At 41.7% G+C, this 22,469-nt stretch overlaps 1 protein-coding gene across 1 annotated transcript in view; it reads left to right on the plus strand.

Annotated features, from left to right (window-relative positions):
• The first annotated feature begins 18,383 nt into the window (after window positions 1-18,383).
• Window positions 18,384-22,469, plus strand: part of WDR18 (WD repeat domain 18) — a 29,165-nt gene continuing 25,079 nt past the window's right edge. Inside the window, exon 1 of the mRNA XM_074204487.1 lies at window positions 18,384-18,598. Coding sequence (XP_074060588.1) covers window positions 18,389-18,598 — 210 coding nt within the window. The 5' untranslated portion in view covers window positions 18,384-18,388. The remainder of the gene's footprint in view (window positions 18,599-22,469) is intronic.

Consider the following 22,469-nt stretch of genomic DNA (forward strand, 5'->3'; position numbering starts at 1 on the left):
AGACCAGACTAGGGAACTGGGTTAAAAAAGGGAGCAGAAAGAGGTAGAAAGGTTTTTGCAGGAGACATGGTTGAAACTAATGACTCAGTAATGACTTGGTGATTATCATTGGATTTCAATTTTCAATCAGCCCTTCTTCCCCTCCTCCATTAGCAGAGATAACAACAGTATTGAATCTGAGATCTTTGTCCTTGCAACCTGATTATGTACCCGGCCCTTGTCCCTGTTCTGGGGTCATTCCCAGAGCTTTTACCGGATTGGGGGGTAGGGGGTGGGGGAAGGGAGGGGAGTGGAGGAAGCATCCTCAGCAGCCCCCTTTCCCAAGGTAGAACTCTGATCCTTGGCAATATCCTTTCTTCAAAAAGAAACCAACCCAAGCCTCCAATTAGAGAAACCTTTGGTATCAATCTACCCCTTGTGGGATCTTGGGCAAGACTGTACCCAGTTTACTCTTCTCAAAGATGAGGAGGTTGGATTGACCTCTAAAATACCTCCCAGGGCGGCTAGGTGGTGCAGTGGATAGCACCGGCCCTGGAGTCAGGAGGACCTGGGTTCAGATATGACCAGAGACACTTAATAATTACCTAGCTGTGTGGCCTTGGGCAAGCCACTTAACCCCATTTGCCTTGCAAAAAAAAAATAAAATAAAATACCTCCCAGCTCTGACCCACAACAGCTAGCATTTATTTAGTTTAAACTTTATGACTGTGCAAACCTTTCAAAGATTTACAATTGATGATGTCTGTCATTCTCTAAGAAGACCATGACATCAGGGAGGTGATGCCATGACAAGCACATGAATCATATTTGGGGGTGGGTGTTCTAAGTCACCAGCCTCACTTTCTCTTCCAGAGTCCAATAGCCAGATATGAATCAGGATGACTGGAGATGGCCCTGGATGCGAGGTAATCAAGGTCACACAGCTGGTGTCAAGTGTCTAAGGCTGGATTTGAACTCAGGTTCTCCTGACTCCAGGGCTGCTGCCCTATTCACTGTCCCAAAGGTTTACAAAACACTTCATGAATGCTTTCTCATTTCAACCTTTTGACAAACCTAAAAGATAGGATGTTGACAGATGAAGAAACTGAGCCATATAGAGGTTAAATGACTTATTCAAGGTAAAGTCTGAGATTGGATTTGAACTCAGGTTTTCCTTAACTCCAGATTGTGAAACCTGTGATGCCATGACCCTTTGTTTTACAGAAGAGGAAACTGAGACTCACAACAGAGATTTGTGGATTGTGGAACAGGGATTCAATTCAATAAACTTCTTGTCTCTTACTAGGTGCTAAATCTTTAACACAAACTGGCCTCGTCTCTAGTTATGTTAATCCCAGTTCTACCTCTTTTTATATTGTTAGTTGATAAAAATCTAATAAACATTTCTAAAGCATTCAGAGTTTTGTAAAATGATTCATTTACATGTCAGGGCAATATCAGGATATTTATTTGTCACTTCACAACAATCCTCCAGGCCAGGATTATTAGTGTTTCTGTTCTGTAGAGGAAACAAAGGTGATGAAAAGTGACTTGCCCAGGGTCCCACAGAGCTCTCTTGCCTCCAAGGAGACTCCCACCACACCAGACAGAACTGAGTCAGGATCATCTCAACCTGTCCCTGCCCACACGCCTGATTTATCCCCAGGTCATTGTGTTTGGGGGGGCGGGCACTAGTGAGGGGCCAGATCTGTGCTACTCACAGCTGGCAACAGAGCAGCCCCTGAGGCTGGGTGGCCAGGGGCTGGAGAGAAACATCACCCATGTTATGGCTTTTGTCCTCCAGGGCCCCAGGAGGGTTGTCCCTGACATAACTGGTCTGTCTTCATTCCAGGGAACTTGTGATGGAGCCATGGGGTGGGGGGAGAGAGTGACCTCTGACCTTCACAACAGGGAAACAGCCCTTGGCCTGTCCATCCCCTGGGATGGGGGATGGAACGGAGATTAGCCTAATATTTCTAGCCTGGGCTCAAGCAGCTGGAAGACCATGAGCATGGTGGGGAAGCTATGTAGACAGCTTGACATCAGACAGCTGCTCCCAAACCAAAGATTAAAAATTCTCTTACAACCATTTCCTGATGAACTCCTCCCCTGTCATTGGCTTGAGATGATCCGTCTTCTTCTCCTGTCCGAGATCACAGGGCTCTCTGGTCTGGCATCGTGTCTAAACCTGTTACCCTACTAACCGCTCCCTTCAATTTGTCTCTCTCCTCTCCTTTGCACCCCAGCTTCTCCCCAGGTCTCTCTTAGGCTCGGGGGCTCTGCCTACCCTCTGCCAGTGCTTTAGGGGAGCCAAAGAAGCCTCCCATAATTTGCCTCCCCACAGATCTCTCTGCAGCCTTGGTTATGGAAGGAGTGATGCCACCCAGATGGAGATCTAATCCGATAGCTTCTGAGAACTCAAAGACGAGAATGAGACGGGTTCCTGCCTTCAGGGAGGTTCCAGAGTAGGTGGTAGAGAAAGACAGCGGGATGTGCTATGTAAACAAAGACATATATGAATGATATTGGGGGTGGGGATCTCAGGTAACTAAGGAGATTGGCTAGGCAAGAGATCCATGAGCTGAGCCTTGAAGGTCCCAAGAGGCAGGAATATACTTCCAGGAATGGAGCACGTTCTATGCAAAAGTTGGGAGACTAGAGATCGCACTGATTTCCAGGAGCAGTAAATTAGACATTTTGTCCAGGAAGGTAGACTCCACAAAGGAGAACAAACCTGGAGAGGTTGGCTGGAACCAGATTCCTGCCAGCCAGGGGCTTTAATATCAAACCCAGCTATTTGATTCCAGAGGCAATGGGGAGCTATTAAAGTTTCTTAAGCAGGTGAGGGACAGTCAGTCTGGTGTTTTAGAAACAGTGGCTGGGGTCAGAATTCACTTTAACCTCCCTGCCAGTTATGTTTTCATTCCTTCACTCACACTTTACTGCAAAGTACGATTTGAGGATTCTTGAATGTGTCTGTGAAATATCTATCATCCCAAACATATACAACTTAACAACTGAATGTAATATCAAGGATCCAGTGCAGAGTCAGAAGACCCCGATGTTGGCCTCTGCATTTCACAGCTTTTTTAACACCTTTTTTCTGAGCCTCAGTTTCCTCTTGTGTAAAATGAGGCTGACAATTCAAACTCTCAGCTGCTGGGGCTGTTGTGAGTAAAGTGCTTTGTAGTCCATAAAGTGTAAGTGGTGAATGTGTGTGTGGGGGGTGCGATTTGAGGAGTGAAATATTGAATATATTGTCAAAGTAGCTAGGTGGTACAGTGAATGGCAAACTGGGCTTGGAACCAGAAAGATCTTCCTGAGTTCAAATCTGAACTCAGATTCTTACTAGCTGGGTGACCCTGGGGGAGTCATGTTCCTATTTGCCTTAGTTCCCTCACCTGTAAAAACAAGTTAGAGAAGGATTATGGCAAACCACTTCAGTATCTTTGTCAAAAAAAAAACCCCAAAGGGGCAGGTAGGTGGTGCAAAGGATAGAGCACTGGCCCTGGAGTCAGGAGGACCTGAGTTCAGATCCAGCCTCAGATACTTAATGACTACCTAACTGTGTGACCTTGGGTAAGTCACTCTTAAACCCATTAACTTAAATAAAATTTAAAAAAAAATTTAAAAACCAAAATGGGGTCACAAAGAGTCAGATATGACTCAATAACATAATGACCAACAGGAATGATTTGATGGTGTTGTTGGACTTCCCCCCCCTTCTTCTTGATTATAGTATGATGGGTCTCTACCTAGTGGAGGAAGGAATATATGTGAAAAACAAAGGAAATACAAAAAAACCCAAAGATATCCATTTAAAACTTTTTAAAAATCCCATTAAGGGGTGGCTAGGTGCCATAGTGGATAAAGCACCAGCCTTGGAGTCAGGAGTACCTGGGTTCAAATCTGGTCTCAGACACTTAATAATTACTTAGCTGTGTGACCTTGGGCAAGCCACTTAACCCCATTGCCTTGCAAAAACCTAAAAAAAATCCCATTAAAATGTGATTGAAATTTAGCTTTTATTAATATGTCCTCTGCCTTCATTGGCCTCCCAGTCTCCTAACCCTAACACTGGATCTGTGACCATTTTCCTATGTAAGATGAGAAGGAGGTTTGGAAGAGTTTCTATTTCTCTGGTAGCTCCCAGTCCTAAATCCTCTGATCCTAGGGTCTGGAGGAAGAGAAAGACTGGAGACAGTAAAAAGAGGGGTCTGGAAATGCCCTCCCACTCAGAAACGGTGGTCTTTGTAACCTCAGAGACTTCTTTAAGCCCCCAGAGGCCCAGCCCCTTCCACTGCCCTCTGGCCCTAAGGGAATCTCAGCCACGCTTAGCTTCCTGTCATAAATAAACGCTGGCCTTCCGTCCTCAGCCTCCCCCCTGCTAGCCCCCAAACCATTCCTGCACTGGCTCCTGGGGCTGGAAGGGGAGGGGGAAGTTTTCTCTTCTTTGCTTGAACCTGTTCTCAATCCAGAGGGACTCCCTCTTCCTACCTCCCTTTCAGTCTCTGGAGGGGGGTCCTCTGGGCAGCTGAAAGGATGGACCCCCAGACCCCTCCCCTCCTCTCAGGCCTGGGTCCCAAAGAGAAGCTCCCACTGCCCCATGATGGATGACTCACCACTGCCACCTAGTGCTGAAGCCAGCCAGGGTCTCCTCCGGTCCCGTTTACTTGAATATCTGGAGAAACAGAGAACTCATTACCCAACCAACAAAGCTCAAGCCACTTTGGGAAGAGCTCTCTCTGTCACGTTATACTTGTTGGGACATATGCTTTGATATGATTCAGTTCTTCTATTTACTAGACAAGGACCTCCCACTGAATTCTGGACACTAAGATGAAGAAAAATAATGAAATAAGAGCAAAAGAGCAGAGCTAAAAGAGCATTACAGTAACAGTTGCTTATTTTGCTTAAAGAATGACTGAGTGATACCAAAAATGACTAATCTGTAAACATGTTTAGCGCATAAATATGTAACCATGTTTAAATACGTATGTGCAATGTTCATCTGACAGTTCGCCGCTGAGGGGAGAAAGGTGGGAAGAAATGGAAGAAAGTGGATGGAAATTATGTAACTTTAAAATATGCATATAGATGAATGTTGAAAACTTTCATAACATGTAACTGGAAAAATAAACTATCATATAAAAAAAAAGAATGACTGAGTGAGGGGCAGCTAGGTGGTACAATGGGATAGAGCACTGGCCCTGGAATCAGGAGAACCTGAGTTCAAATCCACCCTCAGACATTTGACACTTAATAGCTATGTGAACTTGGGCAATCCACTTAACTCTAATTGCTTTGCCAAAAAATAAAAAGAAGAAAGAATGACTGAGTGATTAAGTCTAAAATAATTACACAAATTAACTATAAAGGACATCAAGGAAAATATAGTATCTTTATCCAGAAAAAATATAAATAGAAGAATGTATAAAATAGTTTACAAACACTATCATTCTATAAATATATATATATATACACACACACACACACACTTATTTATGTCTAATGGTAGCCATCTCTAGGGGGAGGAAAGGAAAAAAAGGAATTGATATAACTTTATTATATCTTTTAAAAGAAAAGTAAGTCATATGGAAGAGATTCACAGTTTCATGCATAATCATCTTTTTTATTATACTATGTTACAAAAATGCTTGTTTTATTCCATAATTTTTAAAAAAATGAACTGTTAAGGCGGTCTAGGATCTTTGTGACCCTTAGCAACCTCTGCCTCCCTTCTCCCCAATCTACTACTGACACCATAGAAGTGAAAGAGGGCTACTAAGGACTGAGAGTCATTTTCTATTTTTCTTTCTTATGCTCTAAATGTCTATAGGTCCCCAGCAAACTAATTTTAATCCCTGTAGCAATGAGATTAGCACAAGGTCAAGTCATATAAGACCTTTCACACGTCAGATGTATGTAGACAGGATTCTAGAATTGCTGTGACCAAAAATTCATTTATCTAAAACATTTAAGACAAAGATTATGCTTCTGTTGGGATAGGCTTCTAGAGCCCAGGATCACCTCCATGCTCTCAACAGAAGAAACCAGTGGAAAAATGTTAGCTGGGGTGGCTAGGTGTTGCAATGGATAAATCACTGGCCTTGGAGTCAGGAGTACCTGGGTTCAAATCGGGTCTCAGACACTTAATAATTGCCTAGCTGTGTGGCCTTGGGCAAGCCACTTAACCCCATTGCCTTGCAAAAACCTAAAAAAAAAATGTTACCCTTATTTTATAGATAAGGAAACTGGGATGAAAAAGGTATGAATGTGCATGTGTAAGTGTATATAATGCCTATATATATAATATATATGTATATTATATATATATATTATACATATTATATATAGGCATTAAGTGGCAGACAGAAACTTGGGCTTTTTCCTTTCTTTTCAGAACTTCCTCTCCTTCCTGAAACTATCAAATTTGCTGATGACACAAAGCTAGAATGGATAATTGACATGTATTGGACAACAAGATCCATAAGAATCTTAATAGGTTAGAGAATTGGACCAAGTCTAATAAGATAAAACCAGAAATAAATGTTAAGACACACTTGGGTTTAAAAAGTCAACTTCATAAACATAAGATAGGGGATATGGCTAGAGAACAGTTCATCTGAAAAAAGTTCTGGCTGTTTTGGTGGATCACAAGATCTATGCATATAAGCTAAAGAGACTTCAGGATGTATTAGGAGACAAAAGATATCAATAAATATTTATATTTATCAAAAGAGAGAGGTGTTAAATCTAGCACTAGGTAACCAGGAGTCTCCCTATACCATACTTTCTCCTGGTCAGACCACAACAGAGGTATTGTGTTCACTTCTGGGTGTCACATTAGAGAAAGAACACAGATTAAATTGGAGGGTGTCCAGAAGGGCAATCAAGATCATATCCTATGAGAAAAGAACTTGAAATGTTTAGCCTGAAGAAGAAAAGCCATAAGGAAGATTGGATAATAGTCTTCAAGTATTTAAAGAGCTACCCTACGCATGTGAGATCAGATATACTTTGGTTGACATTTGGGTTTAATGTGAGGGAAAACATTCCAACCATTCAAAAAATCTCTCCAAAGGTGTAGTAGGCTGCCTCCAGAGAGAATGGACTGGCTTCTCACAGGACAGCTTTTGGCAAATGTTACCCACTTGCTGGGTTTGTTGAAGAAGGGATTCAAGCATAGTTATCATAGATGGCTTCTGAGCAATTTTAGTGCTTCTCTCCTGCCTTTCTTAGGGCTGTCCTCCTAAGCATCTGCCTAGCTATTCCTTGCTCCCCTTTCCTTCCCCGTCTCTTTAAAGAAGCTGTGAAGCCAGTTTTTCTGACTCCACAGTCAAGAGTTTTTTCCCACTGTACCAGCCAGGAGTTATAGTGAATAGGGCACCGACCTAGAGTCAGGGAGACATGAGTTTAAATCCTAGTTCAAATACTTTCTAGCTGCGTGATCTTGGGCAAATCACCTGTACTTTCTAAGTGTCAGCTTCCTCATCTATAAAATAGATATGGCTTGTTATGAGGATCCAGTGATGATATGCACAGAATACTTTGCAGACATCAGTCATTAAACACAGCGATCTCTCTGGGCCAGATCTCCAGCATTCAGTTCTTGATATACGTTTACCCTCTCCCCCTACTCTATTCTGTCACCTTTTTGGAGGTGACTCAAAATGATATCTCTAAGGTACCTGGATCACTTTGCTCTTCTTCATTCCTGAATCTCCAATTATCTCTTGGGTATTTCCACTTCATTACCCTACTGCTATCTCAAATTCAACAGGACTCCACATGGTCCTCTGAAAAATCAGTCTCTCTCATCCCTGTTAATGCTTGTCTCTTTTACCCTCTCATTCAGACTCAAAAACTGTGTATGGTTTTTGTACACAGAGTCAGAGATTTAGAGCTGGAAGGTACCTTTGGAGTCACCCAGCCCAGGTCCCCTAGTTTACAGATTAGCAGACTGAGACCCAGAGAATATACACAATTTACCCAAAGTCACACAGGTAAAGTATCAGAGGTGGGATTTAAACCTGATTCTAAATCTAGTGCTCAGCCCCCATTCCTGGAATTCTCTTCCTTTTTAATCTCCTCCTCCTGGCTACCCTGGCCTCTTTCAAGTCTCAATTAACATCCTATTTTCTTCAAGAAGCCATTCATTATCCTCCTTGATCTTATTACCTCCCCCCCCATGAATGCCTGATTTATTCTGTATGTTTCATTCCCATGGAGTAGTTTGGATGTTATCCCCCCATTAGGCTGTGAACCACTTGATTGACTTTTCTTTGTATCCCCAGCAATTAGCACAGTGCCCTGAGAAAATTGGAAACTGGGGGGAACCAAACTGACTCCATCTTATAAAACTGACTCCATTTTGAGACTTAAGTTTCATTTTCCTGTATTTTCCCACCTGCTTGCTAACCATGGGAATTAAGTTACATCTTGTTTCTCATCTGGGAAAGTTCATGCTTACTATTTCCCCTCCCAATGCCCAAAACTTGCTCATCTCTTTCTGAACTCAAACATTCCCTAATCTTTCCGCTAATTTTGTATCCTGGTTTGTGAACTATTAATAGTTTTCTTTTAATGCATAAAGATGTGTCTTCCTCTATATTCAGGGTCCAGAGCCAAACTGGGTAGGCCTGGTATCATTTTGTTAAACAATTGGCATGCATGAAAACTCAAACCTTTCTTTCCCTCCATTATTTCAGATTTCATCCATCATGGTATTATTGATGGCTTTGGTGAGCCAAGACAGGCTGAAGAGATCAGATTCCCCCTTGATTTCAAATTCTTTGGAGCTAAGGAAAGACCCCACATTGTTGGGACAGGTATTTTCCAGGAAGTCCCTTTGAGTGAATAGGTAAACAAACCTCCACTTAAGTTGGAGAAGAGCCTACTACAAGTTATAAATAACCTTATTGGCAAATGGCATGACCAGCAGTCAAAATAACCATAGTTAGTGATGGAATTATGTGAAATTTGGTTTTCAACTGTAAGAGATTAAACAATAATCTATTTTAGTCCTCGATTGGTCCTTTTTTGATTTTTTAAGAAATTAAGATTGGTCTACAATATACAAAAATCTAAATGGGTTCCTAATTTGGTGTTGAGAAGGAATTTTCAATTGTTGCAAGTTTTAGAAAATTTTGCACACTTTTTCTGTCTTATTGTTTCCTATTAGTTTTTATGTCTCTGTAAAATATTCAGAAAAATCTTTGTCGTGTTGTATTTGGTCTTGTTTGTAGATTCTGCTACCTTGACTGCTGGAGAAAATTAATGAACTTTCATGTTTCATACTTGCCAGCAGTTCTCCCAGCTTTCTCGGATCTGATGCTAAATTCTCTGTCCCAGTAAACAGAACTAACTCCCACTTTAGCTCTTAGTGACAAATTAGGTTAAAAAGGAGAAAAAATCCTGTCAGATACTTTCTCTCTGTCCTTTCAACCCTGGCTAGTTTGGGCCAGAGAGAAAGTCAGATAAGCAAAGAAAACTTTTTTAGTTTGTAGAAGTTTGTGACATTATACCATGAAGTAGAGACTGAATTTATAACCGAAATGTAATATTTCCACAGTAAATTTCATGGAAACTACCAAAAACATCTTAGTAAGACTGTGGAGGTTTGTAGATTAAATTTAAGCAACTCTCTTCCCTTTATACAGGGAAGGATTTGCAACTGAGAAAGAGGTCTGCATTCACTCAGATTGGATGGATAGTGTTATTGTTTTGTGCAAGGAAGCACTGATTACTGATTAAAAAAAATCAGGTGTGTAAGAACTGCCTCTTGGTTAACCCTTTCTTGATCACAAAAAGAGAAAAACTTTATTTAATTAAGGAATGGAAATGGTTTGTTAAACTGAAGAGAGGTTTATGAGGAGGGACTTCCTACCCCACCTCTACTGTTGCCTATGCCCAGACCCTGTTCTAGGATAACAGGGGTAGATATTCATATTGATGGGAGAAAGGAAGGTGACCAGGAACTAGCACTGTCTTTTGGGAAATATTAAGTAGAATTTGCAAAGCTTTATATTACAGAATTGTTTAGGTAAATTAGAAATAAGGTCACCAGGGGCGGCTAGGTAGCGTAGTGGATAAAGCACTGCCTTGGCGTCAGGAGTACCTGGGTTCAAATCCGGTCTCAGACATTTAATAATTACCTAGCTGTGTGGCCTTGGGCAAGCCACTTAACCCCATTTGCCTTACAAAAAAACCTAAAAATAAATAAATAATAAGGTCATCAAAGAAAATTAGAAAGAATTCATGGAAGTTTTTTTAAGAAATTCCAAAAAGTAACAGTATTGCAATTAATTGGAGTTGTTTTTAAATTTTAGTGCTAAATTGCAAGGGAGAAATTATATGAAGTGAAGATTAGTTCTTTAAGTAGTCTGGGATATGACTGGAAAATCTTCCCTTCAAAAGTCAATCTTTTGAAATATCCTGAACTCCAAAGTGGGGGGATGGAAATGTCAGACCTCTACTTGGAGCCTCTTCCTATCTTTCAAAATGGAGTTGAGGGGCAGCTAGGTGGCGCAGTAAATAGAGCACCAGCCCCGGAGTCAGGAGTACCTGGGTTCAAATCTGATCTTAGACACTTAACAATCACCTAGCTGTGTGGCCTTGGGCAAGCCATTTGCCTTGCCAAAAACAAAAAAACTTTAAAAAAATGGAGTTGAAAGTGAAAAATGTCAGGGAAAGGTGAAAGGACTAGTCTAGATTATGAATTAAATTGACTTTGAGGGTGATTTTTAAAGAAAATAAATAAAAAATTTATGGGTACCATTGTATGTAATTGGAAAATAAATTTAAAAAAAAAAGAAAAATGGATAGGGTGAAGAGATAGAGGAATTGTTTTCAGATTCCAGTTGGCTATTTACTTTTTTTTTTAGTTTTTGCAAGGCAATGGGGTTAAGTGACTTGCTCAAGGCCACACAGCTAGGTAATTATTAAGTGTCTGAGTTCCAATTTGAACTCAGGTCCTCCTGACTCCCGGGCTGGTGCTCTATTTACTGTGCCACCTAGCTGCCCCAAAAGGGGTACACCTTTAAAGACAAAGTAAAAGTACAGGTGCTCTGAAAAAACAAGATTTTAGGGTGGTTAGGTGGCACAATGGATAGAGCATTGGCCCTGGAGTCAGGAGCACTTGAGTTCAAATCCAGCCTCAGGCACTTAATAATTACCTATCTGTGTGACCTTGGGCAAGTCACTTAACCCCATTGCCTTGAAAAAAAAAGAAAGCAAAATGAGATTTTGACTTTGGAGTTTTAATTCAGATTTTATTTGCCTGAGATTTGTCCTGTGACTAAACTATGATATAGTGAAATGTGTTCTCTTATCAATTATGGCATCAGGGGCAGCTAAGTGGCATAGTGGATAAAGCACCGGCCTTGAAGTCAGGAGTACCTGGGTTCAAATTGGAACTCAGACACTTAATAATTACCTAGCTGTGTGGCCTTGAGCAAGTCACTTAACCCCATTGCCTTGCAAAAACCTAAAAAAAAAATTATGGCATCAAATTTTTAAATATTCCAGAAAAAATGTATGGATTAAGGAAACCTGAATTAAACTTAAATCTTAGAAATGTATTAGTTGTATGATCTTAAGCAACTTACTTTATCTCTCTGTTCACTTCTGTTTCCTAATTTGTAAAGGGAATATGATTAATACTACTTCCCAGAGTGGCTGGAAGAACCACAACAAATGCTTAACAAAGTGCTGGCATGTAATTAGACATTATATTAATATTGATTGTTTGGGAATTCAGGGAAGCCTGGAAGGATTTGCATGAACTGATGCTGAGCGAGATGAGCAGAACCAAAAGAACACTGTATACCCTAACAGCAACATGGGGGTGAGGACTTACTTACTCATACCAACAGGGCAACAATCAGGGACAATTTGGGGGTATCTGCGATGGAGAATGCTATCTGTATCCTGAGAAAGAATTGTGGAGTTTGAACAAAAACCAAAGACTTTCTATGTACCTTTCATTTAATTTTTTAAAAAATTGTCTTATTTTGTAATTCTGCTATAACTCAATACTATGTTTCTTCCTTAAGGATATGATTTCTCTCTCATCACATTCAACTTAGAGCAATGCATACAATGCGAATGATATAAAGACTAACAAACTGCCTTCTGTGGGGGGGTGGGGGGAAGGAAGCAAGATTGGGGGAAAAATTGTAAAACTCAAAATAAATAAAACTTTTCTAAAATTTAAGAAATATTGATTATTATTATTATTATTATTATTATTATTATTATTATTATTTCTTTAGTTGAATATAATTTTTGCTCCATACTGGGTGCTCCAAAATGAATGCTCCATGTTAGATAATTTTCTATTGCGTTTTAGATTTGATTAGCATAAAATGCCAAAGATGATAAAAATGATTTTCTTTATAATTTGGAAATGCATTCAGCTGAATTGACTTATCAGTCATCTGTCTGATAATAATTTGTTTCATTTTTTTAAATATATAATATTGTTGTATATGTTATTATGGTCTTTTTTTCTTCCATTGTATCAGAAATGCTGTTAGACAAATTGCTTTTTTTTTTTAATCTGGATGATGTTATATTACAAATTGAGTTTTTAAAGGAATGTGATAGAAAACTATTTAATGAAGTAAATCTTGTTTTAAAAATAGATAATCATCATCATAATAATTTACTGTTTGAGGAAAAAAATTTGCACAGACTTTTAAGATATCCTAATCTGGGAGATATTCTTTGAGACTTTGTATTCAGGCTGCATCATGACATCTTATTTGCTCTGCTGACCAGATTTTGAAAAATTCTAAAGTTCTTAAGGTTAAGAATCTAGAACTGAGAAAACAGGATGCCCTCTCTCACTCCTTATCAAAGGGAATTTACAAGTTTACTATGTTAAAGGGTGAATTTTCATCTTAAATTATTTGACTATCACTTATAAAAATTATGAAAATGGATAGGGTGGTTTAAAGATGTAACTTCAAAACATTAATCATCTTTCATGTATTTATGTGTAATTTACAAAATTAGAATGTGACTATTTTTAATATATAAGTAAAGAATAAATGAAATGTAATCATTAAGGCAATATGAGAAAATTAAAAATATTCAAGCCCTAAGTTGTGATTATTGAAATTTTGATATTTGAGGAAAAATCTCTCAGTACTGTCATTTAATATTGTTCTGAGTTTGATTTCAGATATGGTTGTCTGAAGTGCTTGTTGAACCATTCAAGAGAAAATGGCATGTGATACAGTACAAGAACTATTCTAGGTATCCTTTGAAAAAGATCAGGGGATGACACTGGTATGACCTAAAGTAGAATCCTCTTGGCTCATTGTGTTATTTTCTTTTCAAATAGGAAATTTTCCACTTAATTAATTCTGAACCTGACTTTTGATATACTGTGAGTAATGTGGAGCTTTGTCAAAGGACAGCTGACAAATATGGCTCATGCCTAGAATCAAACAGCTAAGGGAATTATTCCCTCTGTTATGGTATATGTAGGATCAGTCTGTATTCTCAAGGGAACAGTTCTGATGTTGTTATTGCCTTTTTACATTTGTAACAAATTTCTATAAACAGCTTTGAATTGGTAGAAATATTCTTGTTGAAATTATAATAATAATTAATAGATGAATACTGGAACATTTCAGTTATTATAATTGGACAAAAGTATGAAAAATCTTACAATTTTAATCTATTTGTGATAAAATTCTATTATAGGGACGATCTCCTCCTAAGGGGGGAATTAGACAAAACAAAAAGTCAAAGCTGTCATATGGTTTATATACATATGCACATAGATTGACTTCCAAATGCTTCTAGTGGGAAATCCAGGTTTTGTATATGTTAAGTTCTCAAAATTGGATTTAGGATTTTACATATTAAATTGTATTGATAATTGTAAAGAAAGTGAAATTATTTTCCCATTTTAAAGTACCTATCTGATCATTTTTAAAAGACATGAGAGTTCATTTTACAAACCAGACCTTCATTATTTATTTATTTATATTTATTTTATTTTTGTACAAATGTTTTTATACATTATTAAAATATTCTTGTTTAAGAGTAAACATAATACCTCCTCAAAAGATATAGACCCTCATTAGCAATAAAGTAAAGGAAAAAATTAAAATTAAAATTAAAAAAATAATAATAGGGGCAACTAAGCGGCACTTTGGATGGAGCACCAGTCCTGGAGTCAGAAGCACCCGAGCCCAAATCTGGCCCCAGACAACCAACAATCACCCAGCTGTGCGACCCTGGGCAAGCCACCCTAACCCCATTGCCCTGCAAAAACCAAAAAAAAAAAAACCCAAAATAAAATAAGATGATGATGATGATGATGATGATAATAATAGTAGTAGTAGTAGCAATAGTAGTAGGGGCAGTCAGGCGGCGCAGTGGACAGAGCACCCACCCCAGAGTCAGGAGCACCCAAGACCCTTATTTAAAAAAAAATCCTTTATCACAGGGTTTAGGCAAAGAAATAATAAGTGGTATATAAAAACTTAAATTCTCTGAAGTTTCAAGTTTGGCAAACCAAATCTAAGAGTAGTACAAAATTCTAATAAGTCTCATTACTGGCAAATTTTAGTAGAATTACCAAGGAATTTCTACAAGTGACTTGGAACTGGAAAAATAGAGCCTCAAATCAGAGCAGGTCTATTCCAGAATGTCCAAAAGAAGATATTTCCAGGAACCAGACAACTATAGGAGACATCTGGGATTCACGACAAAATGTGCTTATTAAATGAACACTGGGACTGGGTTACTAAGGCTACAAGGAGTCTTGATGTTATTTAATATTGATTATCTTCATTGTATTGCTTTAGCTTGTTGTTTGATAGTATTTTTTGTTTCCTGAATTTTTTTGATTACCTTGGTGACATGTAAATCTTAGCTCTCAAAATTAGTCCATTGTGAACCCTCTAAACGGTTTGAACTGTAGCTTAAATTAATAGGGAATATATCATCATTATTTGTCCTTAATGTGTTAGCTACTGAACTAAGCTATGTGAGAAGATGCTTCCCAGTGATCTTTTCTTGGTACAGAATGTTGACAGTGAGCAGGAACACATTTAAAAACATAAATTTGACTTTGGGCTGGCCCCTCTCCCATGAAACAAAGAGAAGGAACTGAGAGAACTGTTTGAATCAAACTGACTATTTTGTCTTTCCCTGCATTCAGGTCAGTGCCAAGCTGAGTAGATTAGGTCTCAATTTGTTATACAATTGGCATGCATTGCTTAATAAATCAATATGCTCAGGAACTCAAACCTTTGTTTTTCTTGATTATTTCAGATTTCACCTGTCACACCAGCACATAACGAGTTGCTTAACAAACATTTATCAACTGAGACTAAAAAGTGTTATATACATATATATATATATATATAATATCATTTGATGTGCACAATAACCTGTATATTTTATACATTTTACAGATGAGGAAACCGAGGCTTAGGATGACTGAGTGACTACCCCAGCACTCCATAGCTCCAGTGTCTAAGGAGGGATTTGAACTCAGCTTATCTATCCAGCCTCCACTACTCTTTCTAACTACCCCTGAATATGGATTTTAGTTGTTTCTGCCCCTATCACCCTAGTTCATACAAGAACATAATACCACAGACTAAGTTGAGAGTACTCTTGAAATGGGAGAACGGTCAGCAATATCCACAAATATTGAGACAACCTAGTGTCCTGGGAAGGGTCCCTACTCCAAACCATACTGTTCAGGCTACCAACGTCCCTCTTGGGGCAGACTCCCCATTTGCTCATCTGTATGTTCAGAGGGCTAGAATAGATGTCCGATGTTTATCATCCTTGCATCCTCCCTTCATTCGCCTTCCCACTTTCCTACCTACTACCTGAGTGGTGAGTCAGGAACACCTGAACACTAACACTCACTAGCCATGTGACTGACCCAGGCAAGTCACTTAACATCTGCCTCAGTTTCCTCAATTGTAAAATGGGGATAATAATAATAGTACCTACCTCTCAGGGTGGTTATGGTGATCAAAGGAGATGATATTTATAATAATATTTATAAAGTATTAGTTGTTTTTTCCATTCCTTCCTTCCTCTCTTACTTCTTCCCTCCCTCCTTCCCTCCTCTTCCTTTCTCTTTCCCTTTCTTCTAATGGTTCGTGTTCTTTTTTCTGCCTCATTTGACCTTGTATTCACAGGAAGACATCAATGAATCACCTCTGAAGATCACGCCAATGGATTACTCAGCAGTCCTGGACCCTATCACTCTCCCATTGTGGTCATCAATATTTATTGAGCGTGCATGAGGCCCATGGTATTTTACAACAGCAGGCATGAGGGAAGGGGATGCAGAGATCAATTCAAGAAAAGCTCATTTCCCACTCCCTTGGAGGTCACAGTGATGTGAGCAGCCCACTGTCCCTTCTTTCTTGTTCCAGTATTCCAGTAGAGAGTAGAGAGAGCCTTGAGTTGGAAATTGGGAGACCTGGGTTCTAGTCCCCATCCTTACAATGATCCAGGTTTCTTTCTCTGAATCTCAGCCCTTCAGATGACTGTCAAATAAGCTGCATATAATATCTACCCTAACTCCTCAAAGGAGAGTTAAGGAAAGGGTTATGTAAATGATAGAGTATTAGAATAAGGGACACTATCTTTGTTATCCCTTCTTTCCTTCTATTACTTGAACGTGATGGTTTGATGGGGACATAGAGAGCAGGTCTTTGGTACAGCCTCAGAGAGCTCAGAGTTCAGTTTTGGAATTGTAGCACTGGTTTAAAATGCAAGTAATAATAAATCCTAGCTAGCTTTTATTATGCAGGTAGGTGGCACAGTGGAAGACCTGAGTTCAAATCTAGCCACAAACCCTTACTAGCTATATAACCCTGGGCAAGTCACTTAACTTTGTTTGCCTCAGTTTCCTCATCGGTAAAATGAGCAATCCACTTCAGTATCTTTGCCAAAAGAAAAAAACACCAAATGAGTCATGAAGAGTTGGACAAGACTGACTAAACAACAACAACAAAATAAAATGGGGTTTTTTTTAGTTTTTTTTGCAAGGCAATGGGGTTAGGTGGCTTGCCCAAGGCCACACAGCTAGGTAATTATGAAGTGTCTGAGACCGGATTTGAACCCAGGTCCTCCTGACTCCAGGCCTGGTGCTGTATTCACTGCACCACCAAGCCGCCCCAAAATAAAATGTTTTAAGGTTTACAAAGCGCTTTATATGACTTTATCCTCACAATACCTCTGGAGGATTTCATTTCACAGATGAGGAAACTGAGACAGACAGAGATTAAGTGACTTGCTCAGCCACAAAGCTAGTGCATGAAGCTGAATTTGAACCCAGGCCTTTTTGACTCTAGGTCTGTTTTATAGCTTTCAGACTTTAAATCTTCCCTCCATAACTCATTTTTATGACTGTCTGTATGAAGGGAAAAAATATTTAACAATAGCTCGACACTGCGTTAAGCACTGGAAATAGATACAAAGACAAAGACAAAAATGTTCCAGACCTCAAGAAACTGAGATATTAATGTGTGTGGCGGGGGGAAGATTACATTTCTCAACTTTTACTATCTGGAGCTCTCAGAACAGAGGGCAGGGCAGGGAGGGCCTGCAGAGGCATTTTATTGTAGTTTTTGTTCAACTCCTGTACAGAAGAAAGCAAGAAGAAAATGTGAATAATGCAGAATAAACTTCAAAAGTTGTTTCATGGGGCAGCTAGGTGGTGCAGTGGATAGAGTCTATCAACTCTAAAAAGAATAAGAGTTAACAACATGTCTAGAGTTCTGGAAAGGTTTAAAAAGCTCCTGACAAGGGGTGGCGCAGCGGATGGAGCACCGGCCCTGGAGTCAGGAGGACCTGAGTTCAAATCCAGCCTCAGACACTTGCCTTGGGCAAGCCACTTAACCCCACTACCTTGCAAAAATCTAAAACACAAAGTTGTTTCTGGAGATCCCCTAGTTAAACCTTTACAAGCAGCCCTCAACTCCCCTCCGGGAGAGCTGGGCGGGGCCTCGGGGATTTGAATACAATTAACTTGAATTGCAAACTGGACCTACAAATTTGCATAGCAAGAAGGGGGCGGGAAGAGTTTTGCGGAAAGAAGGGGAGGCTCTAGTTTTCTTCGGGGTTGGACAGCTGAGCTGGGTCTGGGGGCTCCGTGGTGCGAGCCCCTCGCTGTCTGCGTGTGGAAACCGGGGCCCGGGAGTCCGGGGGCCACCCCTCCGCCCACGTGCAGCGCCTGTCCCAGAGGAGGGGGGGCGGGCCCGCCGCCAGCCCGGGCGCTGTCTCCAGTCCTCCGGCCCTGCAGAGGGCGCTGCGCGCTCCCCAACCCCCAATCAGAGCAGGGGGCGGGGTCGGCCTTCGGCTAATCGGCGCGCCGCGCGGGCAGGGGGGCGGGGCTAGCGTCCGGGAGGTAAAGATGGCGGCGCCCGTGGAAGTAGCGGTGTGTACGGACTCGGCGGGCCAGCTGTGGAACTGCGCCGTGTGGGAGCTGCACTCGGGCACCAGCCTCCACACCTACCGCGGCGGGCAGACCGGGCCCCGCAGCCTCGCGCTGCTCAACGGCGAGCACCTGCTGGCGGGACAACTCGGCAAGAACTACATCTGCGCCTGGGAGCTGCAGCGGAAGGTGCGCGCAGGCGCGCGGGGCGGGAGGGCGCGAGTGCGCCGGGGGGGAAGGGAGGGGGGAGGGGAGGGGTCCGGCCCGAGGCCGCGCGGCAGGCCAGGGTGGGGGAGGGGAAGAGCCCGGCTCCCCCGGCGCCGGGGGGGAGCGCGTGGCCGTCCTGGGGGGCGTGGGGGAGGGGAGGCGGAGGCGGGGCCCAGCAGGCCCGAGCCTCCCATTGGCTACGTCTGCGCCCGCCCCCTGCGTGCTCCTCCCCCCCATGTGTTTCTCCCTCCTCCGCCTCCATTCTTCACCCGAGTCACTTCCTTCTCTCCGAACTCCCTCTCCCCGCCCCCACAGCTCCGCACTGAGCCCCTCCGGTGACCCCTGAGGTGCCCTCGGGTCACCTGCCCATGGGCAGCATGCGGAGGGCTCGCACAGAGCGCCCAGGGCAGAGAACGGAGGCGCGCGGCGCGGTCTGAACCAGGGAGAGGCGGGGGGCACCGCAGAGAGAAGGGGAGACCCGGGGGGGATGCCCGCGGGAGGCACCCGGAGGGAGGGCGTGTGCGGAGAAGTCCGCACAAAGCCTGTAAAGCAGAGGGGATGGGGTAGGAAGGCATCCCAGCTAACACGTGGAGAAGGCAGCGTAAAATGTGTAAAATAGAAGGTGATCCGGTAGAAAGGCATCCCAGGTAACACATGGAGAAGGGTGTGTGCGTAGAAGTCAGCATAACACGTGTAAAATAGAAGGTGATCGGGTAGAAAGGCATCCCAGCTAACACATGGAGAAGCCAGCATAACACGTGTAAAATAGAAGGTGATTGGGTAGAAAGGCATCCCAGGTAACACATGGAGAAGGGTGTGTGCAGAGAAGTCAGCATAAAGCCTGTAAAGCAGAGGGGATGGGGTAGGAAGGCATCCCAGGTAACACATGGAGGAGTCAGCATAACACGTGTAAAATAGAAGGTGATCGGGTAGAAAGGCATCCCAGCTAACACATGGAGAAGCCAGCATAACACGTGTAAAATAGAAGGTGATTGGGTAGAAAGGCATCCCAGGTAACACATGGAGAAGGGTGTGTGCAGAGAAGTCAGCATAAAGCCTGTAAAGCAGAGGGGATGGGGTAGGAAGGCATCCCAGGTAACACATGGAGGAGTCAGCATAACACGTGTAAAATAGAAGGTGATCGGGTAGAAAGGCATCCCAGCTAACACATGGAGAAGTCAGCATAACACGTGTAAAATAGAAGGTGATTGGGTAGAAAGGCATCCCAGGTAACACATGGAGAAGGGTGTGTGCAGAGAAGTCAGCATAAAGCCTGTAAAGCAGAGGTGATGGGGTAGGAAGGCATCCCAGGTAACACATGGAGAAGTCAGCATAACACGTGTAAAATAGAAGGTGATCGGGTAGAAAGGCATCCCAGGTAACATATGTAGAAGGGTGTGTGCAGAGAAGTCAGCATAACACGTGTAAAATAGAAGGTGATTGGGTAGAAAGGCATCCCAGGTAACACATGTAGAAGGGTGTGTGCGTAGAAGTCAGCATAAAGCCTGTAAAACAGAGGTGATGGGGTAGGAAGGCATCCCAGCTAACACATGGAGAAGGGTGTGTGTGGAGAAGTCAGCATAAAGCCTATAAAACAGAGGTGATGGGGTAGGAAGGCATCCCAGGTAACACATGTAGAAGTCAGCATAAAATGTGTAAAATAGAAGGTGATCGGGTAGAAAGGCATCCCAGGTAACACATGTAGAAGGGTGTGTGCAGAGAAGTCAGCACAAAGCCTGTAAAATAGAAGGTGATCGGGTAGAAAGGCATCCCAGGTAACATATGTAGAAGGGTGTGTGCAGAGAAGTCAGCATAAAATGTGTAAAATGGAGAGAAGGTGATTGGGTAGAAAGGCATCCCAGGTAATACATGTAGAAGGGTGTGTGCGTAGAAGTCAGCATAACACGTGTAAAATAGAAGGTGATTGGGTAGAAAGGCATCCCAGGTAACACATGCAGAAGGGTGTGTGCGTAGAAGTCAGCATAAAGCCTGTAAAACAGAGGTGATGGGGTAGGAAGGCATCCCAGCTAACACATGGAGAAGGGTGTGTGTGGAGAAGTCAGCATAAAGCCTATAAAACAGAGGTGATGGGGTAGGAAGGCATCCCAGGTAACACATGTAGAAGTCAGCATAAAATGTGTAAAATAGAAGGTGATCGGGTAGAAAGGCATCCCAGGTAACACATGTAGAAGGGTGTGTGCAGAGAAGTCAGCACAAAGCCTGTAAAATAGAAGGTGATCGTGTAGAAAGGCATCCCAGGTAACATATGTAGAAGGGTGTGTGCAGAGAAGTCAGCATAAAATGTGTAAAATGGAGAGAAGGTGATTGGGTAGAAAGGCATCCCAGGTAACACATGTAGAAGGGTGTGTGCGTAGAAGTCAGCATAACACGTGTAAAATAGAAGGTGATTGGGTAGAAAGGTAACACATGTAGAAGGGTGTGTGCAGAGAAGCCAAAGTATACAAAATGGATAGAGGGAAATTGGGCAGGAAGGCACTGGAGCCAGCTTTGAAGGCAGCTGGGACCAAACGCTAGACTCCTCCCAGTTTCTTCCCCTTTCTCCATCATAGCTTATTATACTTCTGTGTGTGTGTGTGTGTGTGTGTGTGTGTGTGTTGGGGGGTTTGTTTTAGGCAAAGCAAATGGGGTTAAGTGGCTTGTCCAAGGCCACATGTCTAAGTAATTATTAAGTGTCTGAGGCCAGATTTGAACTCAGGTACTCTTATCTACTGCACCACCTAGCTGCCCCCCCTTATATACTTCTTGCTCCTACCTTGACCAGTTAGTCTTCATTCTACTTGGACAACATCTCTCCTCTCTATCCCCATGAGTACCATCTTAATTTAATATCATTTTAATTAAGTAGGAGGCACTGTGCTAATTGCTGGGGAGATGGAGACCAAAATAAAACCCCAACATAATCTGTTTTACGATATTCATATTGTAATGTTTGTTTCTCTACTTCTGGTAATTCCCATTGTTGCTGAAGTCTAGCTTGCAGAATCTTAAAAGTGAGTGGACATTCCTTGGAATTGCCCTTGTTTGGGTTTGGGACTGATCTTTTCTAATACATTGGCCACTGTTGAATTTTCTAAATTTGCTGGCATGTTGAATGGAGCATTTTAATTTTTATTTTATTTAGAGTTTTATGCCCCTAATCTTACTTCTGTCCCCCCCACAGAAGGCAGTTTGCCAGTCTTTCCATTGTTTCCATGGTATACATTGATCCAAATTGAATGTGATGAGAGAGAAATCATATCCTTAAGGAAGAAACAAAGTAAAAGAGATAACAAAGTCAGACGATAAGATCAGGTTTTTTTCCCCTAAATTAAAGGTAATAGTCCTTGGTCTTTGTTCAAACTCCACAGTTCTTTCTATGGATACGGATGCTATTCTGAATGGAGCATTTTAGCAGCAGCATCTTTTAGGATTTTAAATAACTCAGCTAGAATTTTATCGATTCTGGCCTCATTGTTAGCAATGCTTCCTAAAATCCCCTTATTTTAATTTTCCATGATATCTGGCTCTGGATCAGTACCATATCCCGGTTATCAATGTCAAGATCTTAGTATAGCTCTTTTTTTTAAAGGTTTTTGCAAGGCAAATGGGGTTAAGTGGCTTGCCCAAGGCCACACAGCTAGGTAATCATTAAGTGTCTGAGACCAGATTTGAACCCAGGTACTCCTGTCTCCAGGGCTGGTGCTTTATCCATTATGCCACCTAGCCATCCCTTAATATAGTTCTTTTGTGTGTTCTTGTCCCCTTCTTAATCTCTTCTGCTTCTGTTAAGTCCCTACCATTTTTGTCTTTTATCATGTCAATTTTTGCATGAAACATTTCCTTGATAGCTCTA

This window comes from Macrotis lagotis, chromosome X (genome assembly GCF_037893015.1).
Source record: "Macrotis lagotis isolate mMagLag1 chromosome X, bilby.v1.9.chrom.fasta, whole genome shotgun sequence".
In the NCBI taxonomy this organism is placed as follows: domain Eukaryota; kingdom Metazoa; phylum Chordata; class Mammalia; order Peramelemorphia; family Peramelidae; genus Macrotis; species Macrotis lagotis.